The 19,503-nt window shown below is 47.4% G+C and overlaps 1 protein-coding gene across 1 annotated transcript in view; it reads right to left on the bottom strand.

Moving 5' to 3' along the window:
- Window positions 1-667: 667 nt before the first annotated feature.
- Window positions 668-19,503, bottom strand: part of LOC310873645 (fibroblast growth factor receptor-like 1) — a 57,147-nt gene continuing 38,311 nt past the window's right edge. Inside the window, exons 4-10 of the mRNA XM_083786195.1 lie at window positions 13,188-13,283; window positions 12,366-12,451; window positions 10,631-10,823; window positions 9,893-10,065; window positions 6,237-6,417; window positions 4,708-4,886; window positions 668-1,705 (exon numbers count right to left, since the gene is read on the bottom strand). Of these exons, the coding sequence (XP_083642321.1) occupies window positions 1,364-1,705; window positions 4,708-4,886; window positions 6,237-6,417; window positions 9,893-10,065; window positions 10,631-10,823; window positions 12,366-12,451; window positions 13,188-13,283 (1,250 nt within the window). The 3' untranslated portion in view covers window positions 668-1,363. The remainder of the gene's footprint in view (window positions 1,706-4,707; window positions 4,887-6,236; window positions 6,418-9,892; window positions 10,066-10,630; window positions 10,824-12,365; window positions 12,452-13,187; window positions 13,284-19,503) is intronic.

The raw sequence follows: 19,503 nt of genomic DNA, 5'->3' as shown, positions 1-19,503 counted from the left end.
GTTATCTTGCCTTGAGTCTTTTCACCAAACCTTTGAAAAAGAATCATAGCCTATTTTGCGTGGCCCAGATCCGTCCACTGGTGATCCACGTGGTGCGTTGTCGTGTCACAGAGAACCCCGTCTCATAGGTTAGGGAACAGCGCCATCTTAGCCCCTCTAGTATAATTCTTTTTTTAAATAGTCTTTTGGCCAAAACTGGTGGAACTCGTTCTTGGCGGTCAATGTGTAATCTCTTCCCGGGTGGTTTAGAGGTTTGGTGTGTCTGCACACCATATCATTCTGCTCCGCGGAGTCCCCGCCCTTTATTTCAACCTATATGAAACGACAACGTTTCGCAAAGCCCGGAGGCAAGCCTTCTCTCAAAGCCCGGAGGCAGGCTTTCTCTCAAACCCCGGAGGCAAGCCTTCTCTCAAAGCCTGGAGGCAAGCCTTCTCTCAAAGCCCGGAGGCAAGCTTTCTCTCAAAGCCCGGAGGCAAGCTTTCTCTCAAAGCCCGGAGGCAAGCTTTCTCTCAAAGCCCGGAGGCAAGCTTTCTCTCAAAGCCCGGAGGCAAGCTTTCTCTCAAAGCCCGGAGGCAAGCCTTCTCTCAAAGCCCGGAGGCAAGCTTTCTCTCAAAGCCCGGAGGCAAGCCTTCTCTCAAAGCCCGGAGGCAAGCCTTCTCTCAAAGCCCGGAGGGGCGAGACGTTGTTGTTGTGCGTGGACATTCCACTTTTTTCTTCATTTGATCACTTTTTGGGTCCACCAGCACCGTATTTAAAAACTGGACTGTGCATATGCTTGTCCTTCTTTACATAGAGGTTTGGTGTCCCACACATTGAGCAGAGTTCCATAATTCCAGGTGGTTGCATTTGGGGGGGCTGTAGTCCAGGGATGGGGTTTCCAACTGAATGATAGTAGTAGTTCACAAGGTCACTATCTCCCCTTGGACAGAGGGTGAATGCCCTTTGGCTTAGCGGCAGGGTTCCACTTTGCATGTGCTTATGATGACGATGGGAGCCGGAGAGAGGCGCCAAGAGATCAAGTATGTGCATGTTTGTGTATGCGTGTGTGTGTGTGTGTGTGTGTGTGTGTGTGTGTGTGTGTGTGTGTGTGTGTGTGTGTGTGCGTGCGTGCGTGTGTGTGTGCATTACGGGTGCAACAGCTAATTGAAATAATCAATTTTATCGATTCAAATGTAGTTTTTTCGTGACCTTGTAGATCTGCAACTGTCGCTATTTTTGTGCAAAGTACTGACCAGGGCCTAAGTGGTTAATCAGACAAGTCAAAAATAAAACGAATCAATTCGAAATGTTACAATTTACTAGAATAGATGATTGAAAAAGTGTGTGTGTGTGTGTGTGTGTGTGTGTGTGTGAGCGTGCGATCTTAGTACTGGTAGTGGAAATGCTGATGCTGGTGCACTTTGCCCTCCACAAAGTGCGCGTGGGAGTGGGTGTGGGTGTGCGTTTGCATGTCCGGTGGTGGCGGGGCAGGGGGGGAGGAGTGTGTGTGGGCGTGCGTGTGGAGGTCCGTGTAAACCTTGGACGTTCCCGGGTGGTACATCCTCACCCCGCTGGTCCCGGCAGCCACCAGCCCCAGGCTGCGGGGAGGAGAGGGGTAGTCCGGGCCCGCCGCGGCCCCCGAAGACGCACTGATCCCTGGGTCCTTGTCCAGGCCGGGGTGGGGATGCTGCCGGTGGCGCTCGCAGCGGGCCAGGCCTCTGCCACTCTGAGCAGGGGGACAGATACCAGATCAGGTCAACGGGAGCCACAAGGACAAATATGCGTTTTCTCATTGTCTTTCTCATGTATGTGCGCACCGCAAATATGTCCGGGCGGAAACGAACGACTCAGAACACAATAGTTCCGCCTTGGAGAATTTTGGTTCCTACCTAAACTACTGCGCTGAAACTGACACAGAGGCAGTTATAGCGGACCCCGCAGATAATAATAATGCAGCTGGTAATTAATTGATTTAATCAATTTGGGCTTGCTTCTTCTTTGTAGATCAGCTTTTTTCACTAGTTTAGGACCGGCGGGGACATCACATTTCTCTCTAAAAAAGAACCACTGCTTTGGGACTCTCCAAATTTTGGAGAGTCAGCATTGAACCCAAAAACGTGGCATCGGTTGGGGCTGTAGTTAATACAGTATATGTGTAGTTGTACATCTGCTATTTATACATTGGGAAACCTGTCAAGTGGGATATTGTGCATGAAATATAGAAAATGTATTTACCTTGGTGTGTCTTAACCTGGGCAGGGAGGTGACGTAGCTCTAAATGTATTTACCTTGGCGTGTCTTAACCTGGGCAGGGAGGTGACGTAGCTCTAAATGTATTTACCTTGGCGTGTCTTAACCTGGGCAGGGAGGTGACGTAGCTCTAAATGTATTTACCTTGGTGTGTCGTAACCTGGGCAGGGAGGTGACGTAGCTCTAAATGTATTTACCTTGGTGTGTCTTAACCTGGGCAGGGAGGTGACGTAGCTCTAAATGTATTTACCTTGGCGTGTCGTAACCTGGGCAGGGAGGTGACGTAGCTCTAAATGTATTTACCTTGGTGTGTCTTAACCTGGGCAGGGAGGTGACGTAGCTCTAAATGTATTTACCTTGGCATGTCTTAACCTGGGCAGGGAGGTGACGTAGCTCTAAATGTATTTACCTTGGTGTGTCTTAACCTGGGCAGGGAGGTGACGTAGCTCTAAATGTATTTACCTTGGCATGTCTTAACCTGGGCAGGGAGGTGACGTAGCTCTAAATGTATTTACCTTGGTGTGTCTTAACCTGGGCAGGGAGGTGACGTAGCTCTAAATGTATTTACCTTGGTGTGTCTTAACCTGGGCAGGGAGGTGACGTAGCTCTAAATGTATTTACCTTGGCGTGTCTTAACCTGGGCAGGGAGGTGACGTAGCTCTAAATGTATTTACCTTGGCATGTCGTAACCTGGGCAGGGAGGTGACGTAGCTCTAAATGTATTTACCTTGGTGTGTCGTAACCTGGGCAGGGAGGTGACGTAGCTCTAAATGTATTTACCTTGGCGTGTCTTAACCTGGGCAGGGAGGTGACGTAGCTCTAAATGTATTTACCTTGGCGTGTCTTAACCTGGGCAGGGAGGTGACGTAGCTCTAAATGTATTTACCTTGGCGTGTCTTAACCTGGGCAGGGAGGTGACGTAGCTCTAAATGTATTTACCTTGGTGTGTCTTAACCTGGGCAGGGAGGTGACGTAGCTCTAAATGTATTTACCTTGGCGTGTCTTAACCTGGGCAGGGAGGTGACGTAGCTCTAAATGTATTTACCTTGGCGTGTCTTAACCTGGGCAGGGAGGTGACGTAGCTCTAAATGTATTTACCTTGGTGTGTCTTAACCTGGGCAGGGAGGTGACGTAGCTCTAAATGTATTTACCTTGGCATGTCTTAACCTGGGCAGGGAGGTGACGTAGCTCTAAATGTATTTACCTTGGTGTGTCTTAACCTGGGCAGGGAGGTGACGTAGCTCTAAATGTATTTACCTTGACATGTCTTAACCTGGGCAGGGAGGTGACGTAGCTCTAAATGTATTTACCTTGGCGTGTCTTAACCTGGGCAGGGAGGTGACGTAGCTCTAAATGTATTTACCTTGGTGTGTCTTAACCTGGGCAGGGAGGTGACGTAGCTCTAAATGTATTTACCTTGGCATGTCTTAACCTGGGCAGGGAGGTGACGTAGCTCTAAATGTATTTACCTTGGTGTGTCTTAACCTGGGCAGGGAGGTGACGTAGCTCTAAATGTATTTACCTTGGTGTGTCTTAACCTGGGCAGGGAGGTGACGTAGCTCTAAATGTATTTACCTTGGCATGTCGTAACCTGGGCAGGGAGGTGACGTAGCTCTAAATGTATTTACCTTGGCATGTCTTAACCTGGGCAGGGAGGTGACGTAGCTCTAAATGTATTTACCTTGGTGTGTCTTAACCTGGGCAGGGAGGTGACGTAGCTCTAAATGTATTTACCTTGGTGTGTCTTAACCTGGGCAGGGAGGTGACGTAGCTCTAAATGTATTTACCTTGGTGTGTCTTAACCTGGGCAGGGAGGTGACGTAGCTCTAAATGTATTTACCTTGGTGTGTCGTAACCTGGGCAGGGAGGTGACGTATCTCTCTAAATGTATTTACCTTGGCGTGTCGTAACCTGGGCAGGGAGGCGACGTAGCTCTAAATGTATTTACCTTGGTGTGTCTTAACCTGGGCAGGGAGGTGACGTAGCTCTAAATGTATTTACCTTGGCATGTCGTAACCTGGGCAGGGAGGTGACGTATCTCTAAATGTATGTACCTTGGTGTGTCTTAACCTGGGCAGGGAGGTGACGTAGCTCTAAATGTATTTACCTTGGTGTGTCTTAACCTGGGCAGGGAGGTGACGTAGCTCTAAATGTATTTACCTTGGCGTGTCTTAACCTGGGCAGGGAGGTGACGTAGCTCTAAATGTATTTACCTTGGCGTGTCGTAACCTGGGCAGGGAGGTGACGTAGCTCTAAATGTATTTACCTTGGTGTGTCTTAACCTGGGCAGGGAGGTGACGTAGCTCTAAATGTATTTACCTTGGTGTGTCTTAACCTGGGCAGGGAGGTGACATAGCTCTAAATGTATTCACCTTGGCGTGTCTTAACCTGGGCAGGGAGGTGACGTAGCTCTAAATGTATTTACCTTGGCGTGTCTTAACCTGGGCAGGGAGGTGACGTAGCTCTAAATGTATTTACCTTGGTGTGTCGTAACCTGGGCAGGGAGGTGACGTAGCTCTGCCGGAGGCGCGTGTGGCACAGCCACAGCACGATGGTTCCAACGATGAGCAGGGCGGCCGAGGGGATGCCAACGATCAGCGGCCACGGCAGACCCGAGCTGAGGTGGGGAGGAGAGTCTGTGATCTCCACCTGCTGGTCTGCAACGCAGGGGAGAGAGAGAGAGAGAGAGAGTTAAATAATGAATTGCATTTTTATAGCACTTTTGTGCTCAAAGCGCTTTACAATGGTTCATTCATTCATTCATACATTGGGATGTGAAGCGGCGAACAGTCGACGCCTTCGTCCTTACTTGCCACATTCACACACCAACGGTGGCGAGCTCACACCGACCGACTCATTGGAGGCAGTGTAGTAGTGATGTGCGGACCGGCTATTTTTCATAACCCGCCGTTACATTTCTACCCAGATTTAGAGGAATACCAGGGTGGCCTGCTGCGATTGCGCTGAAAGCCTTGACCCGTCTGCCCGCGGGCACTGGGCCGGCCCGTGCATCACTACAGTGTAGGGTTCAGTGTATTGCCCAAGGACACTTTGACATGTAGACAGTATATAGGAGCCAGGATTCGAACCGCCGACCTACGGATCATTGGACGAGCTCCTCTACCTCCTGAGCCACAGACGCCCAAAAGCTGTTAAAGCTACACTATGTATAACTTTCGTGTTCTAACGGATTTGAACCCAAGTCTCCCGTGAAAGTGTTGACATTTTGACCACTGAACTAAATAGAGCCTGCCTGCTTGCTTGCTCACAGAGAGGACGTCAGCACACAAATCAGATCTTGTGGCTGAGACAACATTTGTGTTGTCCTGATTTGAGAGAGATTATCTCTGGACAACACACTGCTGGAACGTTACTGGAAACATCTGGATTGTACAAGTCTTCCACTTGTGTAAAGTAAATAAGTACTTGAGTACTGTACTTTCATTTCTCTCTCTTTTCTTCCCTCTTTTTTTAGGATTTCTTTTTGTAGATCAGTTCTTTTCCAATAGCCGATGTATATAGCTTTAAAGTGGTTAAACCGATCCTCATGCTAAATAAACAAATGTTGCTATATAATGCGTGCATGCGTTACTAATGTGTGCATGCGCCGTGCTCGCTCATGTGGCCTGTTAGGGTTTATTTACCTGGTAGTACAGTGAGATATGCTGCTCTGAAGCTGTATCCCATGGTGTTAGGATTAGTACTGTAGTATTTACCTGGTAGTACAGTGAGATATGCTGCTCTGAAGCTGTATCCCATGGTGTTAGGATTAGTAGTAGTAGTATTTACCTGGTAGTACAGTGAGATATGCTGCTCTGAAGCTGTATCCCATGGTGTTAGGATTAGTAGTAGTAGTATTTACCTGGTAGAACAGTGAGATATGCTGCTCTGAAGCTGTATCCCATGGTGTTAGGATTAGTAGTAGTAGTATTTACCTGGTAGTACAGTGAGATATGCTGCTCTGAAGCTGTATCCCATGGTGTTAGGGTTAGTAGTGTAGTATTTACCTGGTAGTACAGTGAGATATGCTGCTCTGAAGCTGTATCCCATGGTGTTGGCTCCCAGACAGATGTACATCCCTGCGTCGTCGTCCGTTGCCTTGGTGATGGCCAGCTTGTTCAGGTACGAGCCGTCGGGCCGAGACCACACCTCCCCCGTCGGCATGACGACAAAATGCTGTCCTCCAACCTGGAATGACAGCAGGTCTACAGTAAAACCCGGAATAACAGCAGGTCTACAGTAAAACCCGGAATGACAGCAGGTCTACAGTAAAACCCGGAATGACAGCAGGTCTACAGTAAAACCCGGAATGACAGCAGGTCTACAGTAAAACCCGGAATGACAGCAGGTCTACAGTAAAACCCGGAATGACAGCAGGTCTATAGTAAAACCCGGAATGACAGCAGGTCTACAGTAAAACACGGAATGACAGCAGGTCTACAGTAAAACCCGGAATGACAGCAGGTCTACAGTAAAACCCGGAATGACAGCAGGTCTACAGTAAAACCTGGAATGACAGCAGGTCTATAGTAAAACCCGGAATGACAGCAGGTCTATAGTAAAACCCGGAATGACAGCAGGTCCACAGTAAAACCCGGAATGACAGCAGGTCTATAGTAAAACCCGGAATGACAGCAGGTCTACAGTAAAGTGTGGAATGACAGCAGTGACTGAAACCACGGTGTACTAAAATGCTTATAAGTAAACGATGGAACATGCAAGAAACATAATTCTTTTTTCGGTGTAAAGTAGAGACTTGCAGCTTTAAAATGAGACATACTTATAAGCATTTTAGTACACCTTGGTTTCAGTCACTGAAACCAAGGTGTACTAAAATGCTTATAAGTAAACAATGGAACATGCTAGAAACATAATTTTTTCGGTCATATCGCACATTTTTCTATTGTCATTCAAAAAGTCGCCAAAGTTGGCCCAATGCACAATAAGATGTTATTAAGGGCAGCCATAAGAGGGTTAATACGAATGCTTCTGGGGACACTGTAGCACAGTCGGTAGCGCTGTGGCCTCACAGCTAGAAGGTCCTGGGTTTCCTTCCTGCTGGGGGCGCTGTTGGCACTGGGGCCGTGTTCTCTCCTCCGCTTCAGCAGCATCCATAGGCGGGTTGGCGAAAGGGCCTTTCTGTGTGGAGTTTGCATGTTCCCCCCGTGTCCCCTAGGGTAGGTAGGTACTCTCTCATGTTCTCCCCGTGTCCCCTAGGGTAGGTAGGTACTCTCTCATGTTCTCCCGTGTCCCCTAGGGTAGGTAGGTACTCTCTCATGTTCTCCCGTGTCCCCTAGGGTAGGTAGGTACTCTCTCATGTTCTCCCCGTGTCCCCTAGGGTAGGTAGGTACTCTCTCATGTTCTCCCCGTGTCCCCTAGGGTAGGTAGGTACTCTCTCATGTTCTCCCCGTGTCCCCTAGGGTAGGTAGGTACTCTCTCATATTCTCCCCGTGTCCCCTAGGGTAGGTAGGTACTCTCTCATGTTCTCCCCGTGTCCCCTAGGGTAGGTAGGTACTCTCTCATGTTCTCCCCGTGTCCCCTAGGGTAGGTAGGTACTCTCTCATATTCTCCCTGTGTCCCCTAGGGTAGGTAGGTACTCTCTCATGTTCTCCCCGTGTCCCCTAGGGTAGGTAGGTACTCTCTCATGTTCTCCCCGTGTCCCCTAGGGTAGGTAGGTACTCTCTCATGTTCTCCCCGTGTCCCCTAGGGTAGGTAGTAGGGATGCACCGATCCGATACTCGTATCGGAGATCGGCGCCGATCCAGGCTAAAATTCTAGATCGGGTATCGGATCGTGGCCAATCCATTATCCGATCCGATCCGATAATTATGTGTAATTACAGTATGAAAACAACTCTACCTCCTCTGTGACACAGCAGTGTAGTATTGACAGTATAACATGTGGAATGCAGCCAGGCTAGCCTGCGCACACATTAACCTGGTCTAATTATTGCACAGTTATTTAATAAATAATTCAGTGCATTTATATCTGTGTTTGTTACATTTTGTTTTACAAAGTTGGGAAAGTAATGTTTAAGTCAAGCCTTGATGTTGCCTTACACAAAATAATGATTCCAGACTCCACACAGTGAGGCATACAGCTTATTAGGTTATTACGTTTCTTTGTGGGGGGTATCGGATCGGTACTCTGTATCGGCAGATACTGGACCCACATGTATCGAAATCGGTATTGAATGCCAAAAAGCCGGATCGGTGCATCCCTAGTAGGTAGGTACTCTCATGTTCTCCCCGTGTCCCCTAGGGTAGGTAGGTACTCTCATGTTCTCCCTGTGTCCCCTAGGGTAGGTAGGTACTCTCTCATGTTCTCCCTGTGTCCCCTAGGGTAGGTAGGTACTCTCTCATGTTCTCCCCGTGTCCCCTAGGGTAGGTAGGTACTCTCTCATGTTCTCCCCGTGTCCCCTAGGGTAGGTAGGTACTCTCTCATGTTCTCCCTGTGTCCCCTAGGGTAGGTAGGTACTCTCTCATGCAGTGATCCTGATGTCTATATTGCCTCCCGGAGAAGGAAATAACTGGTTGGACTAACGTGTTCCTTCCACGTGGTACGTCCAACAGGGGAAACTCCCCCCTGTCAGGTGAAAAGAAGCAGCTACGACTCCTCATGCATAGAAGGAAGCATGCGGTCAGTCTGTTGCCCTCCCGATGTTGGCAGAGGGAGTGTAGCGCCCAGGATTACATTAGATAAATGACACTGGGTGAAAAAAATGGGTTACCAAAATCGTGGGATAAAAATTTAGTGAAAACTAAAACAAAACGAGTGCAGTCTAGTCAACACTAACTGGAGATTCCTGAATTCCTAAATCTAGAGCTCTACAGTGTTGTTAACTACCTTCACACTCCTATCTAACATCATGAGGGTCTAGAGCAGGGTTCCCCAATTAGCGGCCAGCGGGCCGCCCCCTTGTGGCCCGCAAGGGCAAGGCCCCCTTTTTTTTGGGGGGGGGGGGGGGTCCCAGATATAAATGGCATTACATTGGGGTCAGTAGCCTCTGCATGTCAAACTGGGGGTTCTTTTCAAATGGGGTCTTGCCCTGAACATTAATTTCAGGGCAAGACCTCGACCTCGGGCGTGCCGACTCGGCCCCCAGCCTGGTACCGTAGTCAAAATGTGGCCCTTGTGGAATTTTTTTTGGGGAACCCTGGTCTAGAGCTCTACAGTGTTGTTAAAGGGCCACTTCACCCCTTTTGCAACCAGAGCTTATTTTAATGATGTTTAGGACACAAGAAATGTTTTCTGGGGTTTTTATGTGTGCGGCGGTGGCTCAGGGGTAGAGTGCCTGGATGGTAACCGTAAGGTTGCCAGTTCGAACCCGGGCTCCCCCAGAGTTACTGTCGAAGTGTCCTTGAGCAAGACACTGAACCCCTAATTGCTCCCGATGTGCTAGTTGGTGCCTTGCATGGTTTCTGCTGCCATCGGTGTATGAAAGTGTGTATGAATGGGTGAATGTAATGCACAATCTCTGTAAAGCGCCTTGGATAAAGGCGCTATATAAATGCACCATTTACCAATATGTTTTCGTTTTTTTTATATATAGGCCCAGTTCTGCTCGAGCTGCAGTGCCTACAAGCGCTCAGCCAGCATGTCCATTTGGCTTCAAAGTGGCTTCCTCTCAAAAGGGGGTTCTCGTCCTAAATGGCTTATTTACCTCCAGCGTAGAGTTGTGGCGCTCCTCCATGCCCGGGTCCACCCTCTTCAGCCATTGGACGACGGGTTTGACATCACTGGTGACCCGGCACTGGAAGGAGGCGGTCCCTCCGAACTCCACCGTGGTGTTGACCGGATGAGTGCCCGTCAGAACGGGTTTACAATGAGAGCGCTCTGCACGCACACACACACGCACGCACGCACACGCACACACACACACACACACACACACACACACACACACACACACACACACACACACACACACACACACACACACACACACACACACACACACACACACACACACACACACACAGTTAGCATGGGTTTACAATGAGAGCGTTCTGTATACACGCTTACTTATTTTCGGAATTTGGTGGAAAAATCTTGAAGCGTTGAATAATGTGGAATCATTTTGAAAAAACTATTAACAAAAAATAATTATCTTATCCCTAATCATCACTAAATATTTTCAGATAGGGGTTTGCGATCAAATACATGATTGATCAATGTGGGGGTCCTTGACATCTTGCCAGTCAGTCAGTCAGTCAGTCAGTCAGTCAGTCAGTCAGTCAGCCAGTCAGCCAGCCAGCCAGCCATGGTGCCTTAAAAGCTAATGGTGCCTTAAAAGCAAACACTAAAAGTCCATAGACTTCACAAGTGAAAGCCAGGCGTTGGCAGGGGAGAGCGCCCGGCCCAAAAAGAGCTGTCCGAGTACCGCACAGAGCCTCCTTACCCACAACGTCCAGTTTATAGGTGGCGTTGATGCTTCCGGCTGCGTTGGCCACGTGGCAGCTGTAGGTGGCGCTGTCCCGGGGCGACAGGTTCCTGAGGGTGAGCGTCCACTGCAGCCGCCGCTGCTTCCGACCCGACGGCACCACCTGCTGGTCCTTGTACCACACGACGGACGGCATGGGGCTGCCGCTGGCCTGCAACGCACGCACGCAGCAGGGAGGGACACGCAAGCAGAGAGTGTTAAACCCACTCAGGAGGACGGGAACCGCTTGTTTTAAGCATTATGTTATACTTTAGCTGTTATACTTTAGCTGCAGATCTACAAGCTTGTAGATCTGCTAATTTTTTTTAAATCGTGAAAATGTGGCGGCTATTCATTTCAATGGACGTTGCTCAGTGGCGTTTTGAAGCACCCGGAAGAACGCTGTACTTCCGCAATGCGAAAGTGCAATAACGAGCGCTCAATGTTTAATCGGCCTAAATACACTGGCCCGCCTGCACTTCCAGCTTTGACCAGTAGGCCAGCCAACGTCCACACCCACAACACCAGAGGGAGTGCAACAAAGTGCAACAGATGGAGTGCAACAAACCATGTACAACCCAGATTTCGGCACAAACAAGGGACTAAATTATTTTCGCTCCTATGCCACTAAAATGTGGAACGCCCTACCAACAGTCATTAAGACATGTGAATCCCCTGATTCCTTCAAAACCGCTCTCACAGGGCACCTATGGACAGCTGCAATTCAAAACTGGCCCCCGTAGAATCTGAATCGGCAAACTGTTAATAAATATTTCAATCAATCAATCAATCAAAAAGCCGTTCTGGGGGCCTGGCGCGAACCCGTGCTCTTTTAGCTATACTGGAGACGCAGCGTACGACGTGGAGGACAAATTATTAAAATGCAAAAATGCTGCATTCAAGTTCAGGAGAGGTCGGAAAAAGGCAATTCTCCTGAATGCTGCCTTCATGGCATGGAAAGGAAAGGGGGCAGACGGGGGGTATTTTTTTTTTGCCATAGAACATGCTGCATTCATGGACTGGAGAGGGCACGTTTTTCACGGATGGGTAAAAGGCTGGAGCCCCCTTTGATGTCTATATGTGTGCAGTGCACATGCCGTGCACACATCAGATCACATCAGACACATCTTAGTCTCGCGTTGCCAGACTGTAGCATCCATCATACAGTCTGGAGCAACGGAAGTTCTATCATGAGTAAAATATAAAGCGGAAGTGGAGCCTCCTCCCCACTTCCGTTTCGTCTTTACATACAATCACGCACATTTATCCTAATCTAAATAGAAATCATCTAAGCATACTGTATATTGCTTGTTGCTTTGCAGAAAAGGAAATGAAAAAATCAGCTAATATAAGATATTTTAAAATATATTTTCGTGAACGGAAATGGCAGCTTCCTGGATACACGAGACTATAGACATATCACACCAGCCTTTCAGACACATCTACCTCAACAGAGCATAGAATATTCACACATGTCATCAACAAATAGAAATAGCTATTATTTACAGAGGAGAAAAGGGCAAACGGAAAACAGAAAACCGGTGCCATTTCAAGTGGATTTAAAATCAATACGAAGGAGAGGACCAACCAAGAAGTGCTGCAGTGCAGACCCCCCCGGGAGGCACACGTCAACAAGTATATATGGAATAGAACAGAAACAATGTTATTGGCCTTAAAATAACATTATACACGCCACAGGGATTTCCAATCGTACCTGACATCGTAGCCGGACAGAACTGCCTTCTGGCCGGAACAGGACTCTCTGGCGCATCCTGGTGGGCTGTGTGAACCTGGGACGCACTGAGAGACCGAGAGAGAGAGAGAGAGAGAGAGAGAGAGAGACAGAGACAGAGACAGAGACAGAGAGATAGAGAGAGAGAGATCACTTCAATAACATATTGTTTTGTTAGGGTATAGCGCTGCAGTGGGCAGCATTCCTTTTTTTTTAAAGATATTTTTCTTTGGCTTACGCCTTTTATTGTTTTTTTTTTAAGGGACAGACAGTAGGCTGACAGGAAACGGGAGAGAGATGGGGGATGACATGCAGTAAAGGCCGTGTCGGGCTCGGGAGTCGAACCCGCGGCACACTGCGATTGGATTACCAGTCGGGTGCCCAGACGGTTACGCCACCGCCTGGGCTCTTTTTTTTTTTAAAGATTTGTTTTAGGCTTTTCTGCCTTTCTTGATATATACAAGTGAAGACTGACAGGACATGCGACGCATTGCGACGCGCTGTGAGACTGCTGGACCGCTAGGCCGGCGGGCGCCCCGTGGGCAGCATGGTGTCTTACCCCAGGCCTCTGGACCGCTAGGCGCCCCGTGGGCAGCATTCTGTCTAACCCCAGGCCTCTGGACCGCTAGGCGCCCCGTGGGCAGCATTCTGTCTAACCCCAGGCCTCTGGACCGCTAGGCGCCCCGTGGGCAGCATTCTGTCTAACCCCAGGCCTCTGGACCGCTAGGCGCCCCGTGGGCAGCATTCTGTCTTACCCCAGGCCTCTGGACCGCTAGGCGCCCCGTGGGCAGCATTCTGTCTTACCCCAGGCCTCTGTGACGCCATCGGATGGAGTCTGCTCCGAGCTGGGCTCTGAAAGCACGGCAGGAGAGCTGGTCTGCGTTGGCACTGGCCGCTCATCTGAAAACACACACACACACACACGCACGCACATGCGCACACGCAACGCACACACACAGGTAAATGGTGAATTTTATCCAACATTGCATTTTATCCAACATATTACATAGATTGTGCATTACATTAACCCATTCACACACAAACATTCACACACCGATGGCGGAGGAAACCATGCGAGGCACCAACCTGCACATCGGTAGCAATCAGGGGTTCAGAGTCTTGGTCAAGGACACTAACTCTGGGGGAGCCCACAGGGATCGGACTGGGAGCCTCGTCATTCTGTGTTGTTGTTTTCTCACTCAACAGTAAACAAACCAACATACAGTATAACTGTAAACAAACAGTGTAAATGTACATTTCTACAGTGACAATTTAAGGACTTAAGTCTTAAGACCTCTAAAAAGAAACAAAAAATAAAAATAAGACCAATACTGTGTCAAAAGTAACAAACAAAAATGTACAAACTTTGGATAAATTGTTAAATATCACCGAAAGAGGCAAAAGTTTTGAAAATAATAGCCGACACACTTGCTTGTAGATCTACTATTTCCACGTTATTATCTGTGTCACCGACTCAAACTGAAGTTAATGTTCAAACTCCTACAGTACAGTGCTTGTCAGGATGGGGGTCACCAGTTCATTTAGGATTATTTTCACCTGAAAAGTGTGAGAACCACTGAGTTAAGTTATGCAGTCCATGCTCGCAAACAGCTACGGGCCATGATGAGCCATTGAACATTTTCAGGAATTTGAGTGATAGCATTTATTTGGACGCCTGAAATTCAACACCCGAAATGATACCTCTGCTGAATCACCTGATGTACTCGCCCATACAAACACATGCTGTCTGATACCCTTTAGCTTGTCCTCACAGTAATGTTGAATCACCTGATGTACTCGCCCATACAAACACATGCTGTCTGATACCCTTTAGCTTGTCCTCACAGTAATGCTGAATCACCTGATGTACTCGCCCATACAAACACATGCTGTCTGATACCCTTTAGCTTGTCCTCACAGTAATGTTGAATCACCTGATGTACTCGCCCATACAAACACATGCTGTCTGATACCCTTTGGCTTGTCTTCACAGTAATGTTGCATAGAAAGATACAGGCTGGCCTGGGACGGCCTAGTGGTCCGGGCACCTAGCCTGACAGCGTGTCGTGGATTCGAGTTCCGATCCTGGCGACCTTCATTTGCTGTGTGTCTCCTCCCCCCCCCCCCCCCATCTCTCTCCCTGTTTCCTGTCAACCCACTGAATATCTATCAGTAAAGGCAAAAAGACCCCCAAAATATCTTAAAAAAAAAGAAAGCTAAAGTCTACCATTCAGTTTCAATGGAAACCATCTGACAGGAACATACAACTATATACTGTATGCTACCATTCATCCCCCCCCCCCCCCCCACAAACCCAATTGACTGACCTCTATGTAAACCAAACTTCATTAGCCCCCACTCTAAATAGCCAGCCCACCCCCATAATGCCCCCACTCTAAATAGCCAGCCCACCCCCATAATGCCCCCACTCTAAATAACCAGCCCACCCCCATAATGCCCCCACTCTAAATAACCAGCCCACCCCCATAATGCCGCCAGTCACCGTCACTGTTTCCAATGGAAGCTATAATGTAACATGAAGACACAAGATCACAACGGATTGCAGTGCGACGCGTTTGTGAGCTTACAGATCGGCTATTTGTGAGCTTACAGATCGGCTATTTGTGAGCTTACAGATCGGCTATTTGTGAGCTTATAGATCGGCTATTTGTGAGCTTATAGATCGGCTATTTGTGAGCTTACAGATCGGCTATTTGTGAGCTTATAGATCGGCTATTTGTGAGCTTACAGATCGGCTATTTGTGAGCTTACAGATCGGCTATTTGTGAGCTTACAGATCGGCTATTTGTGAGCTTACAGATCGGCTATTTGTGAGCTTACAGATCGGCTATTTGTGAGCTTATGGATCGGCTATTTGTGAGCTTACAGATCGGCTATTTGTGAGCTTACAGATCGGCTATTTGTGAGCTTACAGATCGGCTATTTGTGAGCTTATGGATCGGCTATTTGTGAGCTTACAGATCGGCTATTTGTGAGCTTACAGATCGGCTATTTGTGAGCTTACAGATCGGCTATTTGTGAGCTTACAGATCGGCTATTTGTGAGCTTACAGATCGGCTATTTGTGAGCTTACAGATCGGCTATTTGTGAGCTTACAGATCGGCTATTTGTGAGCTTACAGATCGGCTATTTGTGAGCTTACAGATCGGCTATTTGTGAGCTTACAGATCGGCTATTTGTGAGCTTACAGATCGGCTATTTGTGAGCTTACAGATCGGCTATTTGTGAGCTTACAGATCGGCTATTTGTGAGCTTACAGATCGGCTATTTGTGAGCTTATGGATCGGCTATTTTCAGTGCGAGAGAGCGGCGTGCAGCTCAGTATAAATCAGGCGTATAGCACGCACGCACGCGCGCACACACCCGCACGCGGCACACACACACACACACACACACACACACACACACACACACACACACAGCACTAACACAGTGCCATTATTGTTCTGTGTCCAGTTCCCCTGCAGACTCCTGAACACCACCCTGTTGACTTAACCTCACGTATGAAATACATTATGAATGAGGATGTGAAGTGTGCACGTGTGCACGCGTGTGTGTGTGCGCGTGTGTGTGTGTGTGTGTGTGCGTGTGTGTGTGTGTGTGTGTGTTTGCGTGTGTGCGTGCGTGCGTGTGTGTGTGTGATAGGTCATACCACTATGGGCTCTCCCCACAGGAATGCACCAACGTCTCCATTCTACCTTCCAAACACCATAATAAACACAGAATTCTAATAAAGTGTGAAAACTGTTCTGGGCAAAAACAGCAGGGACAAGTTAACTCCCCAAGAGATTTGCGGCGTGTGCAGGGAGCACTTTCAAAAACACCCACCAAAACACGCAACCAAAAAATGTATGTAGGCTATGTATGTACAGTATGTAGCTTGGGCATGCCCGATTCACTCAAATCATGATACGATTCCAATCACGATAGGTTCACGAGACGATTTTTCACGATTTTTTTAAAACACAAAATAAATTCATTTTTATTATTATTTCTCTTACACAAATCCAGAATTGTCTTTCTCCTTTAAAACACAATCAGTGCCGGAAGTTCTTCAAAATAGGAGCTCTGGGGTGCCAAAGTAAAAGCGGACATATCTGGTCGCTTTTACTCTGAAACCCACGACCCGGAAACAATCTACTAAAAAAGTTTACTTTACATTGCTAGCTTACATTGCGATCGTTTTAATTTATACGATATATAATCCAAAAAGCGTTCATATTTTGCGGGAGAGACGGATGAGGAGCTGAAATGAAGCGCCAGCATATATCGATCCGTTCAAAACCACAGAGAGCGCCCTGGATTAGGAGAGACGAGTCATTCTTTCCGCCGCGCTAACAGCTAAGTCAACGGTAAGCTAATTTGAGTGCAGAGCGTAGCATATACGGTAGCCGAAAGGCGAACTGACAAATAAAAAAAGGAAAAAATTCAGAATATTCTTATCTCGCCCGGTATCATTGAGGATGCGCTCCTAGGACAACTTCCGTTTTCCCTGTTCGCAGACCTCCATTGTAAGAAAAGGCTAATGTTAGCATTAGCTCACGCTAGCTATCTTTCTCGAGAAACGTTTAGATTTCAATAGCGATGCGATGAAAATTCAGAAATCAGATCCGATCTGATTAGCACAACGGACAGCGAGAAAAAAAGCCAGAGAAGATCCTAATTATAACAGTAGTCTAGGCATGGAGCACATTCCGTGCCTGCGGGGGTGAGCAACCGGTTGGCAAACGGCTAAGGGCTAAAAGTTGTTTTTAGCGGTGATCCATATAAAATGATATAAAACGTATATATACGACAACAGCAAACAATGTGTTAAATCGATTTAAGGTATAATTGTTATATGCCTAATGTGCCAGGACAGAGAGACGGATGGACAGACGGACAGACGCACATTGGGACAGACATTGCCCTCCTTTAAGCCCCGACGCTAGCTCGGGGGCAGCGCGCAGGGGCTAAAACCAAAATACACTGGCCACTTTTATAAACATTCCAAAACGTTCTGTGGGTTCATGCTTCCATTCAAGCATTTGAGGTGCGTTGCGTTGGAGCTGAGTACTGTACCGCATTAGTGAAATATTCAAAGCCAGCTGTCGTCGCTCGCAAATAGGCTGGATGGCGTGTGTGTACGCTGGCGGAAATTCAAGTGTATTTCTTTGTAAATATTTCAAAAAGTCAGCTTGAAACTCACTTGGCAGTTTTGGGTGGAAATGTAATCGCTGAAACATCCCTTATCTCCATATTTTAACTTGAAATCGACGTCCCTGTACTTGATCACACTGCAGCGTCACACAAAGGCATCAAAAGTAGCAGATCTGCACGCTCAAAACGGGGCAAAAAACGACGTGTAGATCAGCTACTTTCACTACTTTTTTAATTTTAACGGTTTTGTTTTTTGGACATATGAGGTTTCCACCTGTGTGATGTTATGTTATGTTTATTTATTATTATTATTATTATTTTCATGAATTGAATGCCCTACTTTGCACAAAAGTAGTGAATAGCACTACCAGTATTTGACTATTTTAAAATGCTGGAAAAAGGAAAGCAGCAGCGACGGCACTGAAAAGGGCCTCAGTCAAACAGCGGTCTCTTTTACTATTGATCCACGGAGAGCAGAGGAGACCCCCCCCCCCCGGCCCCGGACCCCGGTCCAGCCCCAGGGCTAAAACCAAACAGACCCACACAGAGGCTCAGGAGGGCAGCGCGAGTCGCTAAGAGTTTAGTAAAACACGGTTGATTAAAGAGGAAATGTTTCTCTGACACACACACCTTTTTAAGAGAGAACTCCAGGGATCAGAGCTTTTCAACCTCGAGAGCCTCTGCACAGCGGAGGGAAAAAGAAACACACGGGCCGACTGACTATAGAACCCATGCATGCAGCAGAGCCATGATGAGGCGCACGGCGTATTTTGAGGTGGCCCCTCTCTCCCTTCCCGAGGTTCGTTCCCTGCTGTCGCGGGTAGAAGAAAGGCGGTATGAGACATCAAAGTGGCATGCACACACTTTAGCTGCCTGTGCCAATATTTCGTTTCTGTGGAGCAGAAACTTCCCTAGTGTTTGTATTTTTCCCCGTAAAGTAATGCCCTATATACTAGTCACACAGAAGCATCAAAAGTAGCAGATCAACAAGCTCGAAATGTGGCACGAATCGACTGGTTTTGAGCTAGTAGATCTGCTACTTGCTGGCTTGGTGTACTACTTGCTGTTTTTTTATTTTAATCCTGAAGAGTAACAGTTTTGGACGTTTTGAGTTTGTAGATTTGGTACCTTTGACGTTTTTGAATTTTAATCCTGAAAAGTGAAAGTGTGTGAGGATTCCACCCGACAGAAACGATATATATTAAGGATGCAGAGAGATTAAAAAAAACGCTATTGCCATATGGCTCTCCACAGCATCCTCTCACACATGGACAACAAGCTAAACCCCTTATCCCTAAACTTCTTTGCCTTTTTTACTATTTTACTATTTTTGAATAGTAAAGAAAAAAAGGCAAAGACGTTTAGGGATAAGGGGTCTTTGGGGGCCTTATCTTACCCATAAACGTATTTGCCATTTTGTACGATTTTGAAAAAACGTTTAAAATAGTTCCATCTACATCAACACGTTGTGAGCTTGTAGATCGGCTATTTGACCTATTTTAAAAGGTTTTTCAAAATATTAAAAATGGCAAGATAGAGCTGGGCCCCTTGTGTACTGTAGACAGTACACAAAAATAATGCACCAAGTGAAAAAGTACCTGCAAGTGACATTGATAAATTCCAAATATTATCAAAGTATTCCGAGGCATCCACTTTGAGAAACCCTGTTCTAGAGAGAGATGTGCATCTGTGTAACGTCACTGTTTAACTCGGAAAGGACAGAGTCAGAGAGAACACAGATGTTTTCTCTGTCTCCTGTGACAGAGTAAGGAGACAGAGACAGAGACAGGAGACAGAGACAGAGTCAGAGAAAGGAGACAGAGTCAGAGAGAACACAGATGTTTTCTCTGTCTCCTGTGACAGAGTAAGGAGACGGAGACAGAGACAGGAGACAGAGACAGAGTAAGGAGACAGAGACAGAGAAAGGAGACAGAGACAGAGAAAGGAGAGAGAGACAGGA

This window comes from Protomyctophum parallelum, assembly GCF_964188405.1.
Source record: "Protomyctophum parallelum genome assembly, chromosome: 16".
NCBI classification, from domain to species: domain Eukaryota; kingdom Metazoa; phylum Chordata; class Actinopteri; order Myctophiformes; family Myctophidae; genus Protomyctophum; species Protomyctophum parallelum.
Note: the sequence above shows the minus strand (reverse complement) of the source record. Positions and strands in the feature narration are given on the sequence as shown.